The following is a 25,000-nucleotide window of genomic DNA, read 5'->3' as shown; positions in this document are numbered from 1 at the left end:
TCAGAAGTTCAAACTTACATCGAAAATTTTCCTTTTGAACAGACTGATGTGAGTCTCTCTTCGTAGTTTATAATGACAGATGCACTTTAACGTTGTTACTTATCTTAAGATGTTATACATTTTTAGTCATTACTTTTTGTATAGCATATTCAGTTTCTTTCTTCACTGGGCTATTTTTTCCCCTGTTGGAGCCCTTTGGCTTTTAGCATCCTAATTTTCCAACTAGGGTTGTAGCTTAGTAATAATGATAATAATAATACTTTCTCTCTCTCTCTCTCTCTCTCTCTCTCTCTCTCTCTCTCTCTCTCTCTCTCTCTCTCTCTCTCTCTCTCTCTCTCTCTCTCTCTCTCTCATACATACATACATACATACACTGGATAAAGTAAAACCTCTTATTTTCATAAATATTTATTGCATATAAGGCACCAATTTCCAGGGGTAACATAATCTTTACAGATGTATCTACAGTACTCTATTCTAAGGTTTTTATCTTAAGAACTGATATATATCACAGGTATATTTAAGAATTATAGCATATCTAAATCTATACACAGTTTTTCTATACAAGAAATTCAACGGCATGCTTCTTTTGAAACAATTGTAACAAAAATCAGGAAATAATTGCATATTCATTTATAACACATTACCAACATTATTTCACAGTTTTTTAATAAGGTTTCATGAAATGTGCTCACTGCAATTTACTGGTTATTGTTTTGTATGTTATTGACATTCTCGGTAACGTTGCATGTAACAAAAAAAAATAATAAAGTTTTTACAAGGTAAAGGATACTTCCATATTCCAAATTATCACAAAATGTGATCTAGTTTAACGTACTGTAAAAGTTTGATTTCATTTTATATTTGTTTCCGGAAAATTTAATTTGCTTCAAAATTTTAAAGCAACACAAAAGAAAGATTAATTCAGCTGATATCCTTCATGACTTGGACTTAAGTTAAAACTTCCTACACAGGATGTAATTGATTTTATCTATTTAAACATCTAATTCATGTATTGGACTGAAATTTCCTTCAAATTTTTAACTTACAAAAGTAACATTAATTATGCCAATATCCTTTAGGGCTTGAACTTGAGTTTACAATTCCTACACATTGTATAATTTTTTTATTTATTTTAACATCTAATTCAGGCGTTGGAGTGGAATTTCCTTTATATTTTAACATACAAAAGTAACATTAATTCAGCCAAGATATTCTTCATGACTTGGACTACAAACTTGACTTCAAACTTTCTTCTCAAAATGTTAAAGTATTTTAACATCTAATTCAGGCGTTGGACTGAAGTTTCCTTTATATTTTAACATACAAAAGTAACATTAATTCAGCCAAGATATTCTTCATGACTTGGACTACAAACTTGACTTCAAACTTTCTTCTGAAAATGTTAAAGTATTTTAACATCTAATTCAGGCGTTGGACTGAAGTTTCCTTTATATTTTAACATACAAAAGTAACATTAATTCAGCCAAGATATTCTTCATGACTTGGACTACAAACTTGACTTCAAACTTTCTTCTCAAAATGTTAATGTATTGTAACATCTAATTCAGGCGTTGGACTGAAGTTTCTTTTATATTTTAACATACAAAAGTAACATTAATTCAGCCAAGATATTATTCATGACTTGGACTACAAACTTGACTTCAAACTTTCTTCTCAAAATGTTAAAGTATTGTAACATCTAATTCAGGTGTTGGACTGAAGTTTCTTTTATATTTTAACATACAAAAGTAACATTAATTCAGCCAAGATATTATTCATGACTTGGACTACAAACTTGACTTCAAACTTTCTTCTCAAAATGTTAATGTATTTTAACATCTAATTCAGGCGTTGGACTGAAGTTTCTTTTATATTTTAACATACAAAAGTAACATTAATTCAGCCAAGATATTCTTCATGACTTGGACTACAAACTTGACTTCAAACTTTCTTCTCAAAATGTTAAAGTATTTTAACATCTAATTCAGGAGTTGGACTGAAGTATTTTAACATCTAATTCAGGCGTTGGACTGAAGTTGTTAAAGTATTTTAACATCTAATTCAGGCGCGTTGAACTGAAGTTTCTTTTATATTTTAACATACAAAAGTAACATTAATTCAGCCAAGATATTCTTCATGACTTGGACTACAAACTTGACTTCAAACTTTCTTCTCAAAATGTTAAAGTATTGTAACATCTAATTCAGGTGTTGGACTGAAGTTTCTTTTATATTTTAACATACAAAAGTAACATTAATTCAGCCAAGATATTCTTCATGACTTGGACTACAAACTTGACTTCAAACTTTCTTCTCAAAATGTTAAAGTATTTTAACATCTAATTCAGGCGCGTTGGACTGAAGTTTCTTTTATATTTTAACATACAAAAGTAACATTAATTCAGCCAAGATATTCTTCATGACTTGGACTACAAACTTGACTTCAAACTTTCTTCTCAAAATGTTAAAGTATTGTAACATCTAATTCAGGTGTTGGACTGAAGTTTCTTTTATGTTTTAACATACAAAAGTAACATTAATTCAGCCAAGATATTCTTCATGACTTGGACTACAAACGTGACTTCAAACTTTCTTCTCAAAATGTTAAAGTATTGTAACATCTAATTCAGGTGTTGGACTGAAGTTTCCTTTATATTTTAACATACAAAAGTAACATTAATTCAGCCAAGATATTCTTCATGACTTGGACTACAAACTTGACTTCAAACTTTCTTCTCAAAATGTTAAAGTATTTTAACATCTAATTCAGGCGCGTTGGACTGAAGTTTCTTTTATATTTTAACATACAAAAGTAACATTAATTCAGCCAAGATATTCTTCATGACTTGGACTACAAACTTGACTTCAAACTTTCTTCTCAAAATGTTAATGTATTTTAACATCTAATTCAGGCGTTGGACTGAAGTTTCCTATATATTTTAACATACAAAAGTAACATATTCAGCCAAGATATTCTTCATGACTTGGACTACAAACTTGACTTCAAACTTTCTTCTCAAAATGTTAAAGTATTTTAACATCTAATTCAGGCGTTGGACTGAAGTTTCTTTTATATTTTAACATACAAAAGTAACATTAATTCAGCCAAGATATTCTTCATGACTTGGACTACAAACTTGACTTCAAACTTTCTTCTCAAAATGTTAAAGTATTTTAACATCTAATTCAGGCGTTGGACTGAAGTTGTTAAAGTATTTTAACATTTAATTCAGGCGTTGGACTGAAGTTTCTTTTATATTTTAACATACAAAATTAACATTAATTCAGCCAAGACATTCTTCATGACTTGGACTACAAACTTGACTTCAAACTTTCTTCTCAAAATGTTAATGTATTTTAACATCTAATTCAGGCGTTGGACTGAAATTTCTTTTATATTTTAACATACAAAAGTAACATTAATTCAGCCAAGATATTCTTCATGACTTGGACTACAAACTTGACTTCAAACTTTCTTCTCAAAATGTTAAAGTATTGTAACATCTAATTCAGGCATTGGACTGAAGTTTCCTTTATATTTTAACATACAAAAGTAACATTAATTCAGCCAAGATATTCTTCATGACTTTGACTACAAACTTGACTTCAAACTTTCTTCTCAAAATGTTAAAGTATTTTAACATCTAATTCAGGCGTTGGACTGAAGTTTCCTTTATATTTTAACATACAAAAGTAACATTAATTCAGCTAAGATATTCTTCATGACTTGGACTACAAACTTGACTTCAAACTTTCTTCTCAAAATGTTAATGTATTTTAACATCTAATTCAGGCGTTGGATTGAAGTTTCTTTTATATTTTAACATTCAAAAGTAACATTAATTCAGCCAAGATATTCTTCATGACTTGGACTACAAACTTGGCTTCAAACTTTCTTCTCAAAATGTTAAAGTATTTCAACATCTAATTCAGGCGTTGGACTGAAGTTTCCTTTATATTTTAACATACAAAAGTAACATTAATTCAGCTAAGATATTCTTCATGACTTGGACTACAAACTTGACTTCAAACTTTCTTCTCAAAATGTTAAAGTATTTTAACATCTAATTCAGGCGTTGGACTGAAGTTTCTTTTATATTTTAACATACAAAAGTAACATTAATTCAGCCAAGATATTCTTCATGACTTGGACTACAAACTTGACTTCAAACTTTCTTCTCAACATGTTAAAGTATTGTAACATCTGATTCAGGTGTTGGACTGAAGTTTCCTTTATATTTTAACATACAAAAGTAACATTAATTCAGCCAAGATATTCTTCATGACTTGGACTACAAACTTGACTTCAAACTTTCTTCTCAAAATGTTAAAGTATTTTAACATCTAATTCAGGCGTTGGACTGAAGTTTCCTTTATATTTCAACATACAAAAGTAACATTAATTCAGCCAAGATATTCTTCATGACTTGGACTACAAACTTGACTTCAAACTTTCTTCTCAAAATGTTAATGTATTTTAACATCTAATTCAGGCGTTGGACTGAAGTTTCTTTTATATTTTAACATACAAAAGTAACATTAATTCAGCCAAGATATTCTTCATGACTTGGACTACAAACTTGACTTCAAACTTTCTTCTCAAAATGTTAAAGTATTTTAACATCTAATTCAGGCGTTGGACTGAAGTTTCTTTTATATTTTAACATACAAAAGTAACATTAATTCAGCCAAGATATTCTTCATGACTTGGACTACAAACTTGACTTCAAACTTTCTTCTCAACATGTTAATGTATTTTAACATCTAATTCAGGCGTTGGACTGAAGTTTCTTTTATATTTTAACATACAAAAGTAACATTAATGCAGCCAAGATATTCTTCATGACTTGGACTACAAACTTGACTTCAAACTTTCTTCTCAAAATGTTAAAGTATTTTAACATCTAATTCAGGTGTTGGACTGAAGTTTCTTTTATATTTTAACATACAAAAGTAACATTAATTCAGCCAAGATATTCTTCATGACTTGGACTACAAACTTGACTTCAAACTTTCTTCTCAAAATGTTAAAGTATTTTAACATCTAATTCAGGCGTTGGACTGAAGTTTCTTTTATATTTTAACATACAAAAGTAACATTAATTCAGCCAAGATATTCTTCATGACTTGGACTACAAACTTGACTTCAAACTTTCTTCTCAACATGTTAATGTATTTTAACATCTAATTCAGGCGTTGGACTGAAGTTTCTTTTATATTTTAACATACAAAAGTAACATTAATTCAGCCAAGATATTCTTCATGACTTGGACTACAAACTTGACTTCAAACTTTCTTCTCAACATGTTAAAGTATTGTAACATCTGATTCAGGTGTTGGACTGAAGTTTCCTTTATATTTTAACATACAAAAGTAACATTAATTCAGCCAAGATATTCTTCATGACTTGGACTACAAACTTGACTTCAAACTTTCTTCTCAAAATGTTAAAGTATTTTAACATCTAATTCAGGCGTTGGACTGAAGTTTCCTTTATATTTCAACATACAAAAGTAACATTAATTCAGCCAAGATATTCTTCATGACTTGGACTACAAACTTGACTTCAAACTTTCTTCTCAAAATGTTAATGTATTTTAACATCTAATTCAGGCGTTGGACTGAAGTTTCTTTTATATTTTAACATACAAAAGTAACATTAATTCAGCCAAGATATTCTTCATGACTTGGACTACAAACTTGACTTCAAACTTTCTTCTCAAAATGTTAAAGTATTTTAACATCTAATTCAGGCGTTGGACTGAAGTTTCTTTTATATTTTAACATACAAAAGTAACATTAATTCAGCCAAGATATTCTTCATGACTTGGACTACAAACTTGACTTCAAACTTTCTTCTCAAAATGTTAAAGTATTTTAACATCTAATTCAGGTGTTGGACTGAAGTTTCTTTTATATTTTAACATACAAAAGTAACATTAATTCAGCCAAGATATTATTCATGACTTGGACTACAAACTTGACTTCAAACTTTCTTCTCAAAATGTTAAAGTATTTTAACATCTAATTCAGGCGTTGGACTGAAGTTTCCTTTATATTTTAACATACAAAAGTAACATTAATTCAGCCAAGATATTATTCATGACTTGGACTACAAACTTGACTTCAAACTTCCTACTCAAAATGTTAAAGTATTTTAACATCTAATTCAGGCGTTGGACTGAAGTTTCCTTTATATTTTAACATACAAAAGTAACATTAATTCAGCCAAGATATTCTTCATGACTTGGACTACAAACTTGACTTCAAACTTTCTTCTCAAAATGTTAAAGTATTTTAACATCTAATTCAGGAGTTGGACTGAAGTTTCTTTTATATTTTAACATACAAAAGTAACATTAATTCAGCCAAGATATTCTTCATGACTTGGACTACAAACTTGACTTCAAACTTTCTTCTCAAAATGTTAAAGTATTTTAACATCTAATTCAGGAGTTGGACTGAAGTTTCTTTTATATTTTAACATACAAAAGTAACATTAATTCAGCCAAGATATTCTTCATGACTTGGACTACAAACTTGACTTCAAACTTTCTTCTCAAAATGTTAAAGTATTTTAACATCTAATTCAGGAGTTGGACTGAAGTTTCTTTTATATTTTAACATACAAAAGTAACATTAATTCAGCCAAGATATTCTTCATGACTTGGACTACAAACTTGACCTCAAACTTTCTTCTCAAAATGTTAATGTATTTTAACATTAACTCAGGTGTTGGACTGAAATTTCCTTTGAATTTTTAACTTAAAAAAGTAACATTAATTCAGCGAAGATATTCATCATAACTTATACTACAAACTTGACTTCAAACTTTTTACTCAAAATGTTAAAATATTTTAACATCAAATTCAGGCGTTGGACTGAAGTTTCCTTTATATTTTAACATACAAAGGTAACATTAATTCAGCCAAGATATTCTTCATGACTTGGACTACAAACTTGACTTCAAACTTTCTACTCAAAATGTTAAAATATTTTAACATCAAATTCAGGCGTTGGACTGAAGTTTCCTTTAAATTTTTAATTTACAAAAGTAACATTAATACAGCTAAGATATCCTTTGTGGCTTTGACTTGAGTTTAAAATTCTTACATAGAATGTTAATTAATTTAACATCCAAGACTAACATTAACTTGCTTCACAACTTAGACTGCATCCCCAGCATTTCCTTAACTAGGGAGACTGCGTGTATGGAAGTCCCTGGGGCGGCCATTACTCCGTAACCACCGTGGCCATAGTTATGAACGACCTGAAGGATAAAACAAAAGATAAATTAAATATCTCTCTCTCTCTCTCTCTCTCTCTCTCTCTCTCTCTCTCTCTCTCTCTCTCTCTCTCTCTCTCAATTACCTTTAATATCAGGGAGTCAGAAAACCCAAACTCTCTCTCTCTCTCTCTCTCTCTCTCTCTCTCTCTCTCTCTCTCTCTCTCTCTCTCTCTCTCTCTCTCTCTCTGTCAATTACCTTTAATATCATGGAGTCAAAAAACCCAAAATCTCTCTCTCTCTCTCTCTCTCTCTCTCTCTCTCTCTCTCTCTCTCTCTCTCTCTCTCAATTACCTTTAATATCAGGGAGTCAGAAAACCCAAACTCTCTCTCTCTCTCTCTCTCTCTCTCTCTCTCTCTCTCTCTCTCTCTCTCTCTCTCTCAATTATGAAAGACTCAAAGATATTTTTTCTTGGTTGATTTGTTTATGTAGTCTGTTTTTTTTCACAACTCATGGCTAGTGGTATCTTACGACCCTTTTTCAAATAATTAAAGGTTAGATATTTTTAGTAAATCATTAAACGAAGCAAAATACTTAATAATTGTACTAATTTACCCTATCTTAAGTCATTTACATTCCCGTTTTTTCGAATTCCTAAGGTTCCAACAAGGTCCTTCAAATATATTAGGATATTAAAAAAAGAAAAAAAGAAAAAAAACTTCCGGACTGCCTTTAAAATTCTCTTGACCTTACCCATCATTGACGGTATTATTATTATTATTATTATTATTATTATTATTATTATTATTATTATTATTATTATTATTATTATTATTATTATTATTATTACAATAACAACGTTAAAATAAATATTGGCCAGTTTATATATGACCGATGTCATGGCTACTTCTGTCGCTTGGGAAATCTTACAACGTTCAAGCAAAGATTTACACCTCACTAAGAAACTAACTGTATACTGTAAGAATCTCTTCAAACGTGGGTGAACCAAGTAGTTAGCGACTTTCTCATACACGTTTGTTCAAGAAATGAATATCTTCCATTCTTTGTTCTTCTCTGGATTTGTTCTTTGAACAGTAACTGGGAATGAGGTATATAGAGTGTTGTTCTTCATTGTTTTTTGCGCTGGTGATAAGTGGAAGCACTGGACAATAGTACCAATCAATAGCCTTTTAACCTTTTGCCCAGTTGCGAATGGCCTTAACGAGGAATGTCATGATTTCAGTCATCGTTTACTCAATATAAAAAACTTCCCATTGCCTTACTTACTTCTGTAATAATTGTATTTATAGAGTTTATGGTAATACCAATTCATTTCAAACAGTCAATATAAAATATAAAATGCCTCCACCTAAATTGCAATAGTTCATCGTATAACAAATCTACTGTATATATCTCATGAAATCCTTTAACAAAATCAGTAGAAACTTCTTACCTTTAGGGTCTTTCCGCTGTCAAACTTCATGAGCTCTTTTTCAACTCGAACGATGCTTCGATACGGGCGTAAGCCGACAGCTTCTTTCAGGATCTTTAGGAAAGATAAGCTTTCATAAAACTTGTAAAAGGAGCCTTTATATATATATATATATATATATATATATATATATATATATATATATATATATATATATATATATATATATATATATAACGGATTTTGAGCGAAGCGAAAAATCTATTTTTGGGTGAGATAGCCATGTCGTCCTGATGGAAGTTCCTATAGGGTAGCTTCCTAGGGCATATTACAACTACGGCGATATTCCCAGAGAATTTACCTTAAGGTACCAGAATTCTAACTCCTGGAGCGAGTATCCCTCGTGAAAGGGATATCGCGACATATCAGAGGACGTATTCTAGACACGTCACATGGCAATCTACGACCTGAACAGAGATTCGTCTCGTAGGAGGGAGATTGACGAGATACGAATTCGGGAAAGAAAAAGGGGAGCCGCTCCCAAGGCTTCCCTATCCCCCGATTCGTATGCGTGCCTGGCGCCAATCCTGGCGCCATCTGTATTCCTTGTAGCGTACACGAGGTGCTACAGATACTGTATGTAGGGAGGGGTCCTACAGCCCTTTCTTAGAAAGGCAAGGGCGGGTCCATCAGGACGACATGGCTATCTCACCCAAAAATAGATTTTTCGCTTCGCTCAAAATCCGTTTTTTGGGCTCAAGCCATGTCGTCCTGATGGAAGTGTACCAGAGCATTACTGTATCTGTGGATTCTCAGAACGTGCCGTACTCCCCGGAGGTAATTTTTTCCCGGTCGACTAGACCTAGAGACCTAAGATGTTACCGTTATACATCTTTTCAACTAACTATAAACTATGTTAGAGCTTCCTGCCCCCTACAGGGAAGAGTCCTACTAGACTCTGGAAAAGTCTCGAAGAGTACATATATCTATGTACGAATACCAGGCAAGCTAATATAGTGGTCTCGCCCTATATTAAGTAAAGCATAGTTTGTAAAGGACCACTGCGTCAATATGAAATATCGACCAGTTTTCCGCACAATACTTGTATTGGACAAAGGTTTTATATCCGCATAGGAGGAAAACCAATGCAACATAGCTTGCATAAAGGAACAATTCTATTAGAATTATCTCAGATAAGGTACATAGAATGAATGCTCAATTATACCAGTAAATTGACACAGGTGAAGGAGACGCAAGGTTCTCAAGAACCAGATTATTGACAGGCAATAAATAGACAGGTTAACCACAATTATATATATATATATATATATATATATATATATATATATATATATATATATATATATATATAAGAAGAGGATAACCCAAAACTTTAAGCATAAGTATGATAGTAAACAGGGCTTGTTTGTCTGAAAGAAAAACATTAGATGCCACTTTTAAGATACCGAGGTATCAAAGTCATAAAAGCCTGTATTACAAATCAATGACATTAGCGTTAGAAACGCTCGGCACACATGTCTGCACTTATGCTAGGTTCACCTTCGGAAATGGAACAGTCTGGATGGGCAACACAGTGCCCTCACTTAGTTTGTAGTACAGTATGTAACTACACACTCACCCTGGAATTAATCGTCCCAATTAAGACCACTGTTCCTCGCAGAGTTAAACAGTAGGGTTAACACCGCGACCCACTGCTACCACAGATCTCTTTTAGTTCCTCTACTTGCTTCGCATAGTGGCGAAAGAACACTCTGGAAGACTTCCAGCCAGTGTATGAACGGAGATGTTCAAAATCCATGCAATTAAAGAAATTTAAGAATGAGGCAACTTTCCTCGGATCGTGACCTGCGGGTGTATTGTCAGGATCCGCTCTGCGAATAAAATATGTGATTTTTGCTCTGAGTTGATTCAGAGATAAATTTGAGCCTGATGTTTCTCCCCTGAATAGTTGACCACCCTTGAAGTCTGAAGTTCTATGAAGATAGACCTTTAGGCATTCTACTGGACATAGAGATGCATCTTCTTTCAGAGGGCAGATTCTCCAGGGACCCCACCTGTTGGTGGGTAACTCATTCTTGGCGAGAAACGTAGGATCCGGAAACAGGTTCAGTTCTTCCCCATCCAGGAACTGAACACGACCTGCCTCTCTCGAGAGGCTACAATTTCACTAACCCTGGCCCCGGACGCGAGTGCAAATTAGGAAAATAACTTTTTGTGTCAAATCCTTTAACGCACATTCTTCATTGCTCAACAGAGAAGCGAAATGAAGAACTTGTCTAAAGACCATGAAATGGGCTTTGGAGGTGCTGAAGGTCTGAGCCTAGCACAGGCTTTCGGGACTTTATTAAAGATCTCGTTACCTAGGTCGACCTGGAAGGCATATAGAATGGGTCTTGTCAAAGCAGACTTACACGCTGAAATCGTGTTCGCTGCCAACCTTTGACCATGGAGGTGGGGAAAAAAGATAAGCAGAAGTCTGTCAAGATCTCCTGCGGAATCTTCGCCTTGACAAAAGGCCACCCATTTTCTCCAAGATGACTCATATTGCCTTCTAGTAGATTTGCATTTATATTCCTCAATGAAGTCTATACTGGCTTTCGAAATCCCGAAACGCTTTCTCACCGCTAGGGAGAGACAATCATGCACTGCAGGGTCCGGGTTTTCTGTAATGAAGCGCAGACAGTTGACTTCTGGACTCGCTGGGTCAGAACTGGATCTGGTAGTGGTACAAACTTCAGCTACAGTTCCAATGCCAGGAGGAACCACACGCTGTTCGGCCACTTGTGGGCCACTATTGCCGCTACCCTTTGAAGGATCTCAGTTTGTTGAGGACCCTCAACAGAAGGTTGTGAGGAGGGAACAGATAAATCTTGGACCATCTGTTCCAGTCGAGGGACATCGCGTCCACTGCTTCCGCTAAGGGGTCCTCGTACGGGGCACGTACAGGGGCAACTTCTTGTTGTCTTTCGTCGCAAAGAGGTCTATCTGCAGTTCTGGGACTGATTCAGAATGAAGGAGAATGATCCTGCGTCTAAGGACCATTCCGACTCTATCGGTGTGAACCTGGATAGAGCGTCCGCTGTCACATTGCGGACTCCTTGAAGGTGAACTGCCGACAGGTACCACTTCTTCTTTTCCGCCAATCGGAAGACGGCCAACATCACCTGGTTGAGAGGTGGTGACCTCGATCCTTGTCGATTCAAGTATCTTACAACTACCTCGCTGTCTATTACCACTTTATGTGGAACGAATGACGCGGGGAGACTTTCTTTAAGGTAAGGAGCACTGCCCTAGCTTCTAGAAAGTTTTATGAGAAAGGTCTTGAATAGCCTGGACCAAGTCCCCTGGACTTTTTTCCGATGAGAGTGACCTCCCCATCCCTCCTTTGAGGCGTCTGAGTGAATCGTCACCGACGGGGGAGGTGGCTGAAGAAGAACCTGACTTCTTTAGATGTCTGGCTTGGGACCAAGGCCTGAGAAGAGTACTTAGCCGAAGCGGCTGGTCTTCTCAGATCTCTTCACGCGTTTGATGCATAACTTCTCCAAACTCCGATTGCATCCTTTAGCTGTGCTCTTAGCACTGGGTCTGTCACCGAAGCAAACTGGAGAGAGCGCAGTACTCTCTCCTGCTCGTGTCTTGATATCCTTTCGGAATCTTGAAGTCTCTTGACAGAACCCGCTATCTCCTTCCTTTTCTTCGCTGGGGTGGAGAAACGGTGTGACAAAAGGTCCCAGTGGATCTTAGCCACTGGAACTTTTGAGATGGAGAAAGTCGAGACTTTTTCTGTTGATCTTGAAGCCTAGGTACTCTAGGAACTGGATCACTGACTGGAAGCTTGCAAGCATTCTGTCTCGGATGCTGCCCACACCAACCAGTCGTCCAGGTAGGCTACTACCTGAATTCCCTTTAGGCGAAATTGTTTGAGAGCTACGCTCGCAAGCTTCGTAAAAATCCTTGGGGCTATGTTTAGCCCGAATGGCATGGCTCCGAAGGCGTATAGTCTTCGCTGTAGCCTGAACCCTAGGTAGGGGGAGAGTCGATGGCTAATTGGAATGTGCCAGTAGGCATCTGACAAGTCTATAGAGACGGAATATGCCCTCTTGGGCAGTAAGGTCCTTATGTGTTGCAGTGTTAGCATTTTGAATTTGCAATTCACTATGAACTTGTTAAGTGGCGACAAGTCCAGAATGACTCTGAGCTTTTCCGAGTCTTTCTTGGGAACACAAAACAGCCTCCCTTAGAAATTGATGGGCTTCACCCTTTTTCTCCAACCGTTCTTGAACGTACTCCTCCATAACGGGGGTGGAGTGTTGGAAAAACCGAAGGTACGGGGGTGGAGTGCTGTACCAGCTCCCGCCCAATCCATTCTTGAGTAGGCTGTGGGCCCAGGGATCGAAGGTCCACCGATCCCGAAATTTCAGAAGTCTCCCTCCTACCGGTATCACCTCACTTGGACTGCCGTCCTGAGGTCTTGCCTTCCTGACCACGACCACCCCTGAATCCCCTTCCCCTTGAGGGGCGTCTAGACGAGCCTCTGGCTGCTCCTCTAGGCTTTGCTCGGAAGGAAGTAGACTGCCCTTCGAACGCTGGGGTGAATGCCGTGGACTGTGTCGACACGGCCTGGGGTACCCACTGAAAGGTGGTCGGGGTTTGTGCCACGATCTGGGGCACTGGGGGCAATGGCAATTGCAGTTGCTGTTGCTGTCTAAGAGGCTTGGCTGGCCGAGACGGTAGCCTAGTCCTCATAGTCTTCCTCTTTGGTTGAGGACCTTCATCCGGGGAAGACTTTCTTTTGATAGCCAGGTCCCACTTCTGGAGAAGGTTTCTATTCTCCAAGGTGGCTTTATCAAAAACTTCTTTGACCAAGTCGGTAGGGAAAAAGGTCTTTTCCCCAAATGTTGGAGGAGATTAGTTTCTTTAGCTCGTGCCTCACTGTAGCCGAGGTAAACACGAACTCCCTACAAGCTCTCCTTGCCTTGACGAAGCCATAAAGGTCCTTCGTCACTGTGGCCAGATGAGGCTTGGCCACACCCATGAACATTTCATGGACCTTGGGGTCACTTGCCATCGTCTCGAGAGTAGTCTGAAGAGACATTGAGGCAGTCAGTCTTTCTTTTGTATCGAACTCACTTCGCAAAAGAAAGTCAGACAGCTTAGGGAGGTCCTTGCCGAACTGACGTCCGGCAATATCAGCCTCCAACTTCCCCACTTAGAACGTAAGATGGACGTCCTTCCAATCTTTGTGGTCCATAGGCAGGGCCAGCGACAAGGGTTTACACTCCTCTAGGGAGGGGCAAGACTTGCCGGCCTCGATTGCTTTTAGTACAGCCAGAAACCCTTTCTGTAAAAGGGGGAAGGCTCTAGTAGGCGAGGACACAAAGGAAGGGAGCTTCCTATTCAATGCAGCTACCTTTGAGTTAGAGAAGCCCCTCTCTTTCATCGAAGATGAAAGTAGAGCTTGAGCCTTAGCATGGTCATCACTATGACCTCCTTCGGCTCTGCCTCCTCCTTTGAAGCTGGTTCCTTCCTCAGCCGGACATAACAGTCCGGATATGGTGCCTTGCTGGGCCAGAATTCCACCCTCCAGGGGAACTGAGCCCAGCATATCCGAGATGACGATCTTTCCAGTCGTCATCGACATGTGCTCAGCATACCTCCATGGGTTAGCATCCGAGCACAAAGGAAGGTCTTTCACATTGAGCTTTTCTGGGGCCCATGTGATTCTGCAAGGCACTGCATTCGCAGTTCCATTGCAGCCGCCTTCTCCTGATTCTCCTTCTGCATTTGTTGGATCATTCCAACAATAGAAGAGAGGGCCTGTCCCAGCTCTACTGGGAGACCGGCCGATGTAGAGGGACTTGAACTTCATCCTGGGCTTCTGCAAGGAGGTCTTCCTCCTGACACCCGTCCACATCAGATATCCTGTCATTTAGCTGGATGTCTTGCATCGCGACCGCGACTTCAGCATCCACCTGGATCTGAACTTAGGGGATCTCCTCTTGAGGCTGGGGAATCACTGCATCAGCTGATGCCTTAGGGAAAAGATACGCCCTCATCTTCTCACTTGGAAGATAAGGGCCAGAAGTGTACTTTTGGAAGCCCCTTACCCAGGTACGAAGCTTCTTCCTAGCTATTTAAATGTCTCATTAATCAGGTTAGTGCATACAGTACATACCTGAGGGTCCCAATACCGGAGATCATCCTTGGAGACAGCGTATGCTGCGTGTCTCCTACAAAACTCATGTCCGCAGAGGTCTTGTTGCTGACATTGCAGAAAGCACTTCCCCACTTCGGAGTGTCCTTCTGTAAAGAGAAGAAATTTCCATGAGTATCAAGTGAACTATGTATCACTGGATATGCATAGTATAGCATAACAATTCAGAAATTAAAGACACACACTTGTGTTTCCCTCACAACCCATTGCTGCAGCCTTCCAGATAATAAAATCAAAATGGTTTATCTCTACTAGAGTAACCAGTGCCAAGTTTCCAGAGGAAACAGGTGGAGCTCACACCTAGGCAATGATTTTAAAATCCGGGATAATAGACAGGGAAGAACTCTGCTTCTTGTCTGAAGGCAACAGCAAAGGGCCGTGCAGGAAAACACAATAGTGTTAGAAGATACAGTGCTGTACCTAAACTTTTACTATAGTTTTCTTCTTACTGTATATGCTATACAGAAGAATACTAGTACAGTATAGGAGGATGTGTGCCGGCCTGCCTTTGCCGGCCGGCACACACCACAATTAGCTTTAAAGTATACTACTTAACAGCTATAGGGCGGCAGCCCTCTGGTTCAAATGCCTGTGCTGGCGGCAGCAGCTGCCGGCCAGCAACAGCCAGTGTTGGCCGGCAATGATTGCCGGCCAGCAACTACACAAGGTAGTACCCAGCTGCCGACCACACTCTTGGTGACCGGCAGACAAGGACTGACATAAGCCGGCCGGCAAAGGTACAAGACCGATGCCAGCCGGCAGCAAAAGAACCAGAAGACTACACCTGCCCGGCTGCCGGCCTCATAGGCCGGCAGCCGGCCTCATAGGCCGGCAGCCGGGACAGGTACAGCACTAGAAGAAAATAGAATGGATGCCGGGATAAGAGTGTACACAACCCCCCAAGCCCGGCAACCGAAAGAGTGCATATAAGGAAGGGGAGAAACTTAATTCAGGCTTCCTTGACCAATGCCGTCCGGCTCTGCCGGCAGGCATGGATGAGGGACCAAGAGAGGTCCGGGCAGCACTCGAAAACATAAGACCCTTGCCGTCCAGCGTCTCTGCCGGCCGGCAATGGGCTTAGTCAATCCATATCCCAACCTATACTAGGTCCAGAAGTAGAATGACATATGGTACAGTAATACCCCTGCCGGCCAGCTCTGCCGGCCGGCAAGGTACAGTACAGTAATGGCTAGGCCATTACGGAGATAGAGGGGGAAGGGACAAGAGGGTCCTGCCAACCTTGCTTTAGTGACAGATCACCCGCAGCCAAGAACTCTGTCTTAGCCTAAGGGAGATCTAAGGGAAAGGGCCAGCGCAGTAGTATAATACCTGCCAGCTTCCAGAGCACCAAAGCAAGGAAGGCGTTGCAACTCCCAAGGGAAGATTTATCCTCCCCGAGAACAGCAACAGGACTTAGTCTGGTCGATCACACAAGAAGGAATCATAACTACAGAAACCTTCGACAGTGACCTAAGGGAGCTCAGCTCCCTTTGTAAGTGTTAGGTCAGCGAGGGAGACTCTGCCCCAAGCCAAACAACACGGACTCAGACTAAAAACTCTGTTGTTCTGTCCCTCTTTGAACCAGACTCTGCTGGAACAGGAAGGTACAGTAACACCCTAGTATAGTTTTATCGAAAATAAATTCGGAAAAAACCACTTAGGGATAAGCCCAAGGCTTAAACAGAGGGAAAGGGATTGCATACCTTCTCCGAAGAAAAGAAAGCAACCGGGGAGTATAATAAAGTATACTAAGGCTCCATAAGCAATTAGCCTAGGCACCAAGAGAATCGATTACCTAATTCACCGAAACTCTCACGTATACAATCTTGGAAATATTCCACACAGTCTAAAATGTATAAAATATAGCCTAAAGCTTCAATAAAATTTTAATTACACTCGGAAAAACCATAATCATGCATTAAGTACTAGGACCAAACGACTAGGCTACATGGCCTAGCGTAGGCCAGAATGGCGAATACTTCGCCAAATAATACTAAGCACGAAAGGAAATCCTATGTAAAGCTAAATAGCTAAATTTTATTAAGCAAAACAACCAGGAATGTCACTCTGACTAACTAATTTATACCTAGCGAGTGACAGTGTCCAGGACACCTCTGGTAGGCTACGGCTCTTGTATCAAAGATTAATCCTATTAATCACTCAAAATTTTACCAAGAGCCTACATTTATACATAACAGACACTATACTCAACTTATCCGAGGTCAACGAAGACGAAGAAGCCATGAAAAGCTGAATAAATCCAAGATTTGCGAGAAAAACAGGAAAAAACACCGAGTTGTTAAGCTACGCAAAAAGGAATACAGATGGCGCCAGGATTGGCGCCAGGCACGCATACGAATCGGGGGATAGGGAAGCCTTGGGAGCGGCTCCCCTTTTTCTTTCCCGAATTCGTATCTCGTCAATCTCCCTCCTACGAGACGAATCTCTGTTCAGGTCGTAGATTGCCATGTGACGTGTCTAGAATACGTCCTCTGATATGTCGCGATATCCCTTTCACGAGGGATACTCGCTCCAGGAGTTAGAATTCTGGTACCTTAAGGTAAATTCTCTGGGAATATCGCCGTAGTTGTAATATACCCTAGGAAGCTACCCTATAGGAACTTCCATCAGGACGACATGGCTTGAGCCCAAAAATATATATATATATATATATATATATATATATATATATATATATATATATATATATACATATATATATATATATGAAGTAAGCTGAGAGTTGACATGCAAATAATTTATGGATTTTAGATATTTGGCTCAATGGGAATGTGTGTATATATACATATATACAGTATATGTATATGTATATATATATATATATATATATATATATATATATATATATATATATATATATATATATATATATATTATCATACTGTATATATAAACATATATATGTATATTCATATTATTATTATTATTATTATTATTACTTACTAAGCTACAACCCTAGTTGGAAAAGCAGTATGCTATAAGCCCAGGGGCTCCAACAGGGAAAATAGCTCAGTGCGGAAAGGAAAAAAGGAAAATAAAATATTCTAAGAAGAGTAACAACAATAAATATCTCCTATATAAACTATAAAAACTTTAACAAAACAAGAGGAAGAGAAATAAGATCGGAGAGTGTGCTCGAGTGTACCCTCAAGCAAGAGAACTCTAACCCAAGACAGTGAAAGGCCATGGTACAGAGGCTATGGCACTACCCAAGACTAGAGAACAGTGGTTTGATTTTGGAGTGTCCTTCTCCTAGAAGAGCTGCTTACCATAGCTAAAGAGTCTCTTCTACCCTTACCAAGAGGAAAGTGGCACTGAACAAGTACAGTGCAGTAACCCCTTGGGTGATGAAGAATTGTTTGGTAATCTGTGTTGTCAGGTGTATAAGGATAGAGGAGAATATGTAAAGAATATGCCAGACTATTCAGTGTGTATGTAGGCAAAGGGAAAATGAACCGTAACCAGAGAGGAGGATCCAATGTAGTACTGTCTGGCCAGTCAAAAGACCCCATAACTCTCTAGCGGTAGTATCTCAACGGGTGGCTGGTGCCCTGGCCAACCTACTACCTGTATATGCAAATATGTAATAGACATATAAATATATAGGATGTATATGTAACTATAGGTTTATAAAGGGCCCTCACAGTGATGACAGGACACACTCAAAGAGTCTTTCAAGTTTTTTTTTTTATGCTTAATTTATCTCGAAGAAATTTTTTAATTCTTTCACCCGGTCATCGTTTGGATATTTTTCTATCTGGTCTTCAGCTGCTGAATCTCATCTAAAATTTTTAGAGAGAAAATGCTTTAATAGCTAATAATGCTAAATGAAATTCGTCTTTACGTTGCCTTTACTATTTCGTACATTAAACACATACATAAGACAATATCGCAATAGCTTGTATGTCTTTAAAGAAAGAAAAAAAATAAATTATTCCCTTTTGTTCACGGCTTCATCCTTGAAAACAGAATTCGCTCCTCACAAACATGAAACATTACCCACAATTCTAACCTTGATTTCCCACCCTCGAAATCTCATAGGCCTACTTACCTCGGCCTTTTTGAGTGATGGTAGAAAGTTGGTGCATCGTTCCCATATAGACTGGGCGTCGTGTTTGCAAACTTCCGTGTTGTAGGAGTCGAACTGCCTCGTACCTCCCAGGGTGATGCAGTCGAATCCTGGGAGGATGTAGGTGTCGTAGTCCACGTAGTAGAAGTGTTTGACCCAAGGAGCTCGGACCTGCGATGTTGGTAGAGGTTGGTAGATTTAGTAATGGTAATCGCTTGTCCATTACATGCACACACGTAGACAAACACACACACATACATATGTATACTGTATTATATATATATATATATATATATATATATATATATATATATATATATATATATATATATATATATATATATATATCACTAGTAGATACCCAGCACTGTCCGGGTCTAGTCTAAGACTGAAATGCAATGTCAGTATATGCTATTAGTCGATTCATGTAAATTATCTTTGTGATGACTTATTCTGAATCATTTTTGTTTAACTCCTAGATACTCTTATCGCCCAATATTTCATTTATGGAAACTGTGCAACCGTGAACATTAAACATTTCCTATGTTAAGGTGGAGAGGATATTTGTAAAAAAACATTCCTTCCACTGCAACGCAATGCAGGAGTTGTATTCTACCATTTCAGAGTATCACGCTGATTGCATTTTTGTGACATCAAGCCAATTCGTACGACGCCTAAAGTGGGTGGGGTTCTGTGCAACATTATGGAGAAACTAAAGTACTGATGATAATCCCTGTACTGAATATAGATATTCATGCAAGGCGTATCCCTATCAACACCGACTACTTCATGATGTGTAAAATGAAGGTACCCTGGACAAAGCTTAGAGGGGGGGAGGGGCGGTGCACAATGTCCTTAGGGATGGGACTTTCTGTTTCGCCTATAAATTTTTAAAGGCCACTCATGAATGGTAGAGGCAAGGGACATTGGCATTATTCTATCAAGCAGGGCAGTGCCCTAGAGACTGACCATATATATATATATATATATATATATATATATATATATATATATATATATATATATATATATATATATATATATATATATATATATATATATTCTAAGATCAGCGACCAAGCCCCCTCTCCACCCATGCTAGGATTCAAGGAGGGCTAGGCAATGGCTGCTGATGACTCAGCAGATAGACCTATAGGCTCCCCCAAACCCCCCATCCTTAGCTCACAAAGATTGTGAGGTTTCAGCGACAAAAGGAACTAACGAGTTTGAGCCGGACTTGAACTCCAGGCTGACGTTCACCAGTCAGGGACGTTACCGCATTGGCCATCACAACCCTCTTGCATTTCCGTCAGTTTGACGATAGGGTGCATCATCAACAACAACATTAAAAGCAGAAATGATGCACTGCTGCCTTTGAAGGCCACGCAACTTGACTTGTATTCACGTAATCTCAAATCAAACGAAACAGTTCAGAAGATGAGTACTGTTACTTAATCTTAAATAATTCCTTATCTAGATATTTGAATTTACAGCCTCTTTGAACGTATATACATCACGATTACCTTAAACACCTGGCCCCTCATTGGCGTGACTAAATTATCACCGCACAAGTCCTTCGCGCCAAATCCGGAACAGTTGCAGACGATGTCGTAATCGTCCGCCAGCTCTTCTAAGCTGTTCAAGAAACGCTTGACTATTCGACCTCCCTGTTCTTCGAACCTGGAATGTAATATTAGTTTTAGTTGATAGAGAAGATGGGTGAATGAATAGTGAGGTCAGTTAGCTAACTAACCGAGGTAGAAAATAGTTTGGAAAGTTAAATGATAGTAAAATAGGTAGATACAGATGGTTTGGCGTGCTCTTCGTACTCCCCTAGAGAGATTAGTTCACCAAACGTTTAAATGGACTCCAAAAGGCACTAGAAGAGTTGGAAGGCCCAGGCCTACGTGGCTGAGCACTATGAAGCATGAAGTATGAGATGATGAATGGAGAAGTATTGGATTAAAAGCTCAAGATAGGGACGACCGGCGAAATCTAACCGAGGCTCTTTGCGTCAATAGGCGTAGGAGATAATGATGGTGATGATGAAATGATGTAAAAGGTAGTTTTGAAATGCACTAAAGTGTATCTTAATTCTTACATTATTAACGGATACTTTAAGAATAGTATTGCTACTCAGGTTTGTATGAAATTATTTTCTGACAGAAAGCAAATTAGGATACTGCTACATAAGGATAATGGGATGCAAGATGACTTTTAAGCAAGTTTTTTTTTTGATGGATACAGATTTATTTTTTTTTTAATTCGTATTAACTATCATTCCCAAGCACAAGGTCTGTTTATTCATTAAAAAGGCAAACCATCTCGACACCACATCCTGCGATGTTTGCTCTTGATTTTCAATTAGATAAGTGAAGCCAGGATTAAATGATAAAACCAAAACTGATTCTTTGAAGAATTTTTCAAAAAATCACCAGGGCTCTCTCTCTCTCTCTCTCTCTCTCTCTCTCTCTCTCTCTCTCTCACTCTCTCTCTCTCTCTCTCTCTCTCTCAATTATGAAGGACTCAAAGATATTTTTTCTTGTTTGATTTGTTTATGTAGTCTGTTTTTTTCACAACTCATGGCTAGTGGTATCTTAGCTAAGCTACAACCCTAGTAGGAAAAGCAGGATGCTATAAGCCCAGGGGCGCCAACAGGGAAAATAGCCCAGCGAGGAAAAGAAACAAAATAAAATATCTTAATTACAGTAACAACATTGAAATGAATATTGGCCAGTTTATATTTAACCGGTATCATGGCTACGAGAGAAAATATATGTAGGTATTCCATTTAACATCCAACTGCTTCATTTTGCTCAGCTACAACCCAAGAACACGATTTAAGACAGCTTACTTGCGTGTCAGAAAAGGCAAGAACCGTCTGCATTCTGCTAGGACGCTGACAGCGTAGGTTCCGTATTTCATTCTGTACTGATCCAATTCCTCCTGCGTGCACATGCGGAATTCCTCCACCACGGGTTCCATGAGGAAATTCTGAAGAGGATAGACTTAAATGTACAGATGGACGCAGGTATTCCTGGTACACATCGCTCTCAGGAAGTGCGCCCTTTTCACACTTACTGAATGGCTATTTCCCCTATGTTTCCCCGCCGATCACTGATGCAACCCCTCTCTAAACTATCTGGCTGGTTACTCACAGTGTAGTGAGGGTGTGAAAATGTGCTCTTCATCAGAGCGTGGTGTGCCAATAATTCCTGCGTTCAACTGTACATGAAGCGTTCTTTATAAGATAAATCTATACTCAAACGAACTCTTATTTGAAAGGTTAAATGAGAAAGTGAGTAATATTATTCGTAGTGGTTATTGAATTATTATTATTATTATTATTATTATTATTATTACTTGCTAAGCTACAATCCTAGTTGGAAAAGCAGGATGCTATAAGCCCAGTGGCCCCAACAGAGAAAATAGTCCAGTGAGGAAAGGAAAAGAGGAAAAATAAAATATAAAAACAGTAACAATATCAAAATAAATATTTCCTGTATAAACTATAAAAAACTTTAAACAAGAAGATTAGAAATAAGATAGAACAGTGTGCCCAAGACAGTGAAAGACCATAGTACAGAGGTTATGGCATTGCCCAAGACTAGAGAACAATGGTTTGATTTCGGAGTGTCCTTCTCCTAGAAGAGCTGCTTACCATAGCTAAAGAGTCTAGTCTACGCTAATATTAGAGACATACTGAATAGGTCTACTGACATTTACTTACCCTCACAATTTTTGGGTTATTCATGGAGAAGACGTAGCCAGAGGCCCTTTTGACCCCTGCTTCGTCTGCGTAGTCCGAGTCCAGAATCTTCATGTAGTAATCGTAGGCATCTCTCAGCCATTTCCTGCAGAACAGAAGATCAGTCTGATAGGCTAATTGCGCATTGGCTACCTTCTTTGTTGTTTTCTCTATCCCAATTTCTATATTTTACTTAGTTTCTACGCATTGGTATTCAAAAGGAAGTTACTGGTTCATATTCTTATTGCCATAAAACTCTTCAGTTTCTCAAAATTATTAACTGTGAATGATAGTGGTCACACCCCGTGTCCATTTTACCACAGAAATGACGAAACACGACTCATAAGTCATCCCTATAAATGTACAGAGGTTAATAACAAATTGTTGAATCAACATATTGTTGACTATTCCTAATAACTTCAAGAAACCAAAGTCACGATTCAGATAAGGACGACCAGCTAGACCCTGCTCACATATTCACAACAGAGCCAGTTTCAAGAACCAACAAGCAAGGCAAATGGAAGGAGACTTACTTCGTGATTTCTTGGTTTTGTCCTTGGAATTGCAACCCCGGACGATATAGACCAGCAGCGACGTCACTGACGGTGTCTTCTCCAAACCGGTCGGCAAGTATTGTGATGGATGCCTTTGGGAAGGCCTCCTGAAGAAGGGTGGCCGAGGTCAAGCCTACCACTCCGGCTCCGACAACTGCTATTCGCACCATGCCTGTAACAAAGATAGCATTTGCGTAATCAGGATTTTGATTTAATCGAAAGTATAGATGCTCTTTTCATCTTTTATGGTTGTGGTGGCCTATTGGAAGCGTCCTTGCCTGGAGTTCTGTTGGAAGGGAGATTGAGCCCCTCTCAAACTCGATAGTTTCTTGTAGTGTCTGTAAGCTCACTATCCTTGTGAGCTAAGGATGGGGGATTTGGGGGAACCTATAGGTTTACTCTACCTGCTGAGTTATCAGCAGCCATTCCCTGACCCTCCCTGGTCCTTGCTTGGGTGGAGAGGTGGCTTGGGTGTTGATCATATCGATATCTGGTCAGTCTCTAGAGAATTGTCTTACTAGCTATGGCATTGTCATTGTATCTTGCCTCTGTCATTCATGTGTGACCCTTGAACCTTTATTTCCATAAGAGAAATGGGAACCAGAAGGCGATACTTACTTAATTTTTCCAACTCTGCCCAATTATGATTAAAAGAGCTCAATAATCTACTGTACATCATCTCCCTTTTTTTGGTCATCGCTGAGTCAGTAACTGTTCAGTACCTATATAGGAAACTCTTTTAGTGTCCTGCTCCTCCAACAAAACACCTATGAATTGTACAAATAGTTGCTTTTTTATCACTACCAAATTCTGATAACTAGTTCGCACTTATAGGAAAAGTTTTGTAAATTTACACACACCTTTTGCGTAATCCTGCTAATAAACAGACAAACAAACATTTACTCTGATACAAAAAAAAAAAAAAAAAAAAAAACAATGACAGCATATACTGAGAAGATAAATGCATCTTGAATTTTATCGAGAATAATCAACACCTTGGGTGAAATGTTAAGAAGAATTTTTTCTCTATCTTATCTACATGTTTAAATCAGTGGGGTATTTTTCTCGATAAAATCATGTTTACTTTGGAGAGAGGCACTTTGATTATTGTAATTATTTATGTAACGCATTATCGTACACTTTTGTCATCTATTGAGCGTGATAAAAAAAAAAGAAAAAAAAAAGTAATTAGGTATTGTCTCAACTGTTTTTTTTTTCTCACATAGAGAGTCCGATGGATATATCAGATATTATTCATATGGTTATTTATTATTATTATTATTATTATTATTATTATTATTACTAGCCTAGCTACAACCCTAGTTGGAAAAGCAAGATGCTATAAGCTCAAGGGCTCCAACTGGGAAAAATAGTTCAATGAGGAAAGGAAACAAGGAAATAAATAATCGATATAAGAAGTAATGAAAAATAAAAATAAGATATTTTAAAAAACATTAACAACATTAAAACAGATCATTCATATATAACTATAAAAAAGTATATCAGCCTGTTCAACATAACATTTTCTGCAAATGTTTTTGGACAAATTAGAAATAATAGTATATAAAATGAGGATGAATAGGCTTATTTTCTGAACCAAGAAAATTAAATAACCCACTTCAATTATTATTACAGTTACCCCTAGACATTTTCAAGCCCTCTGAGTTAATTTTCTGTTCTTTTACTTCAGAAAAAGATTGCTAATTTGCTGCT

At 38.1% G+C, this 25,000-nt stretch overlaps 2 protein-coding genes across 3 annotated transcripts in view; one reads left to right on the top strand and one right to left on the bottom strand.

The window, feature by feature from the left end:
• The window catches only part of LOC137617226 (polynucleotide 5'-hydroxyl-kinase NOL9-like), a 132,331-nt gene that overhangs the window by 4,743 nt on the left and 102,588 nt on the right, over window positions 1-25,000 (top strand). The gene's annotated exons all lie outside the window — the stretch shown is intronic.
• LOC137617225 (D-aspartate oxidase-like) overlaps window positions 6,653-25,000 on the bottom strand; it is a 31,853-nt gene continuing 13,505 nt past the window's right edge. Inside the window, exons 1-7 of one of the 2 annotated variants that reach the window (XM_068347162.1) lie at window positions 23,267-23,459; window positions 22,716-22,839; window positions 21,840-21,979; window positions 20,509-20,665; window positions 18,968-19,156; window positions 8,682-8,774; window positions 6,653-7,272 (exon numbers count right to left, since the gene is read on the bottom strand). In XM_068347162.1, coding sequence (XP_068203263.1) covers window positions 7,162-7,272; window positions 8,682-8,774; window positions 18,968-19,156; window positions 20,509-20,665; window positions 21,840-21,979; window positions 22,716-22,839; window positions 23,267-23,457 — 1,005 coding nt within the window. In that variant the 5' untranslated portion in view covers window positions 23,458-23,459 and the 3' untranslated portion in view covers window positions 6,653-7,161. Of the gene's footprint in view, window positions 7,273-8,681; window positions 8,775-18,967; window positions 19,157-20,508; window positions 20,666-21,839; window positions 21,980-22,715; window positions 22,840-23,266; window positions 23,460-25,000 lie in introns of those variants that run through there. The other variant, XM_068347161.1, reaches the window with a different exon arrangement.

The sequence above is a fragment of the Palaemon carinicauda genome, chromosome 23, assembly GCF_036898095.1.
Source record: "Palaemon carinicauda isolate YSFRI2023 chromosome 23, ASM3689809v2, whole genome shotgun sequence".
In the NCBI taxonomy this organism is placed as follows: domain Eukaryota; kingdom Metazoa; phylum Arthropoda; class Malacostraca; order Decapoda; family Palaemonidae; genus Palaemon; species Palaemon carinicauda.
This window is presented reverse-complemented; position numbering and strand designations above follow the sequence as displayed.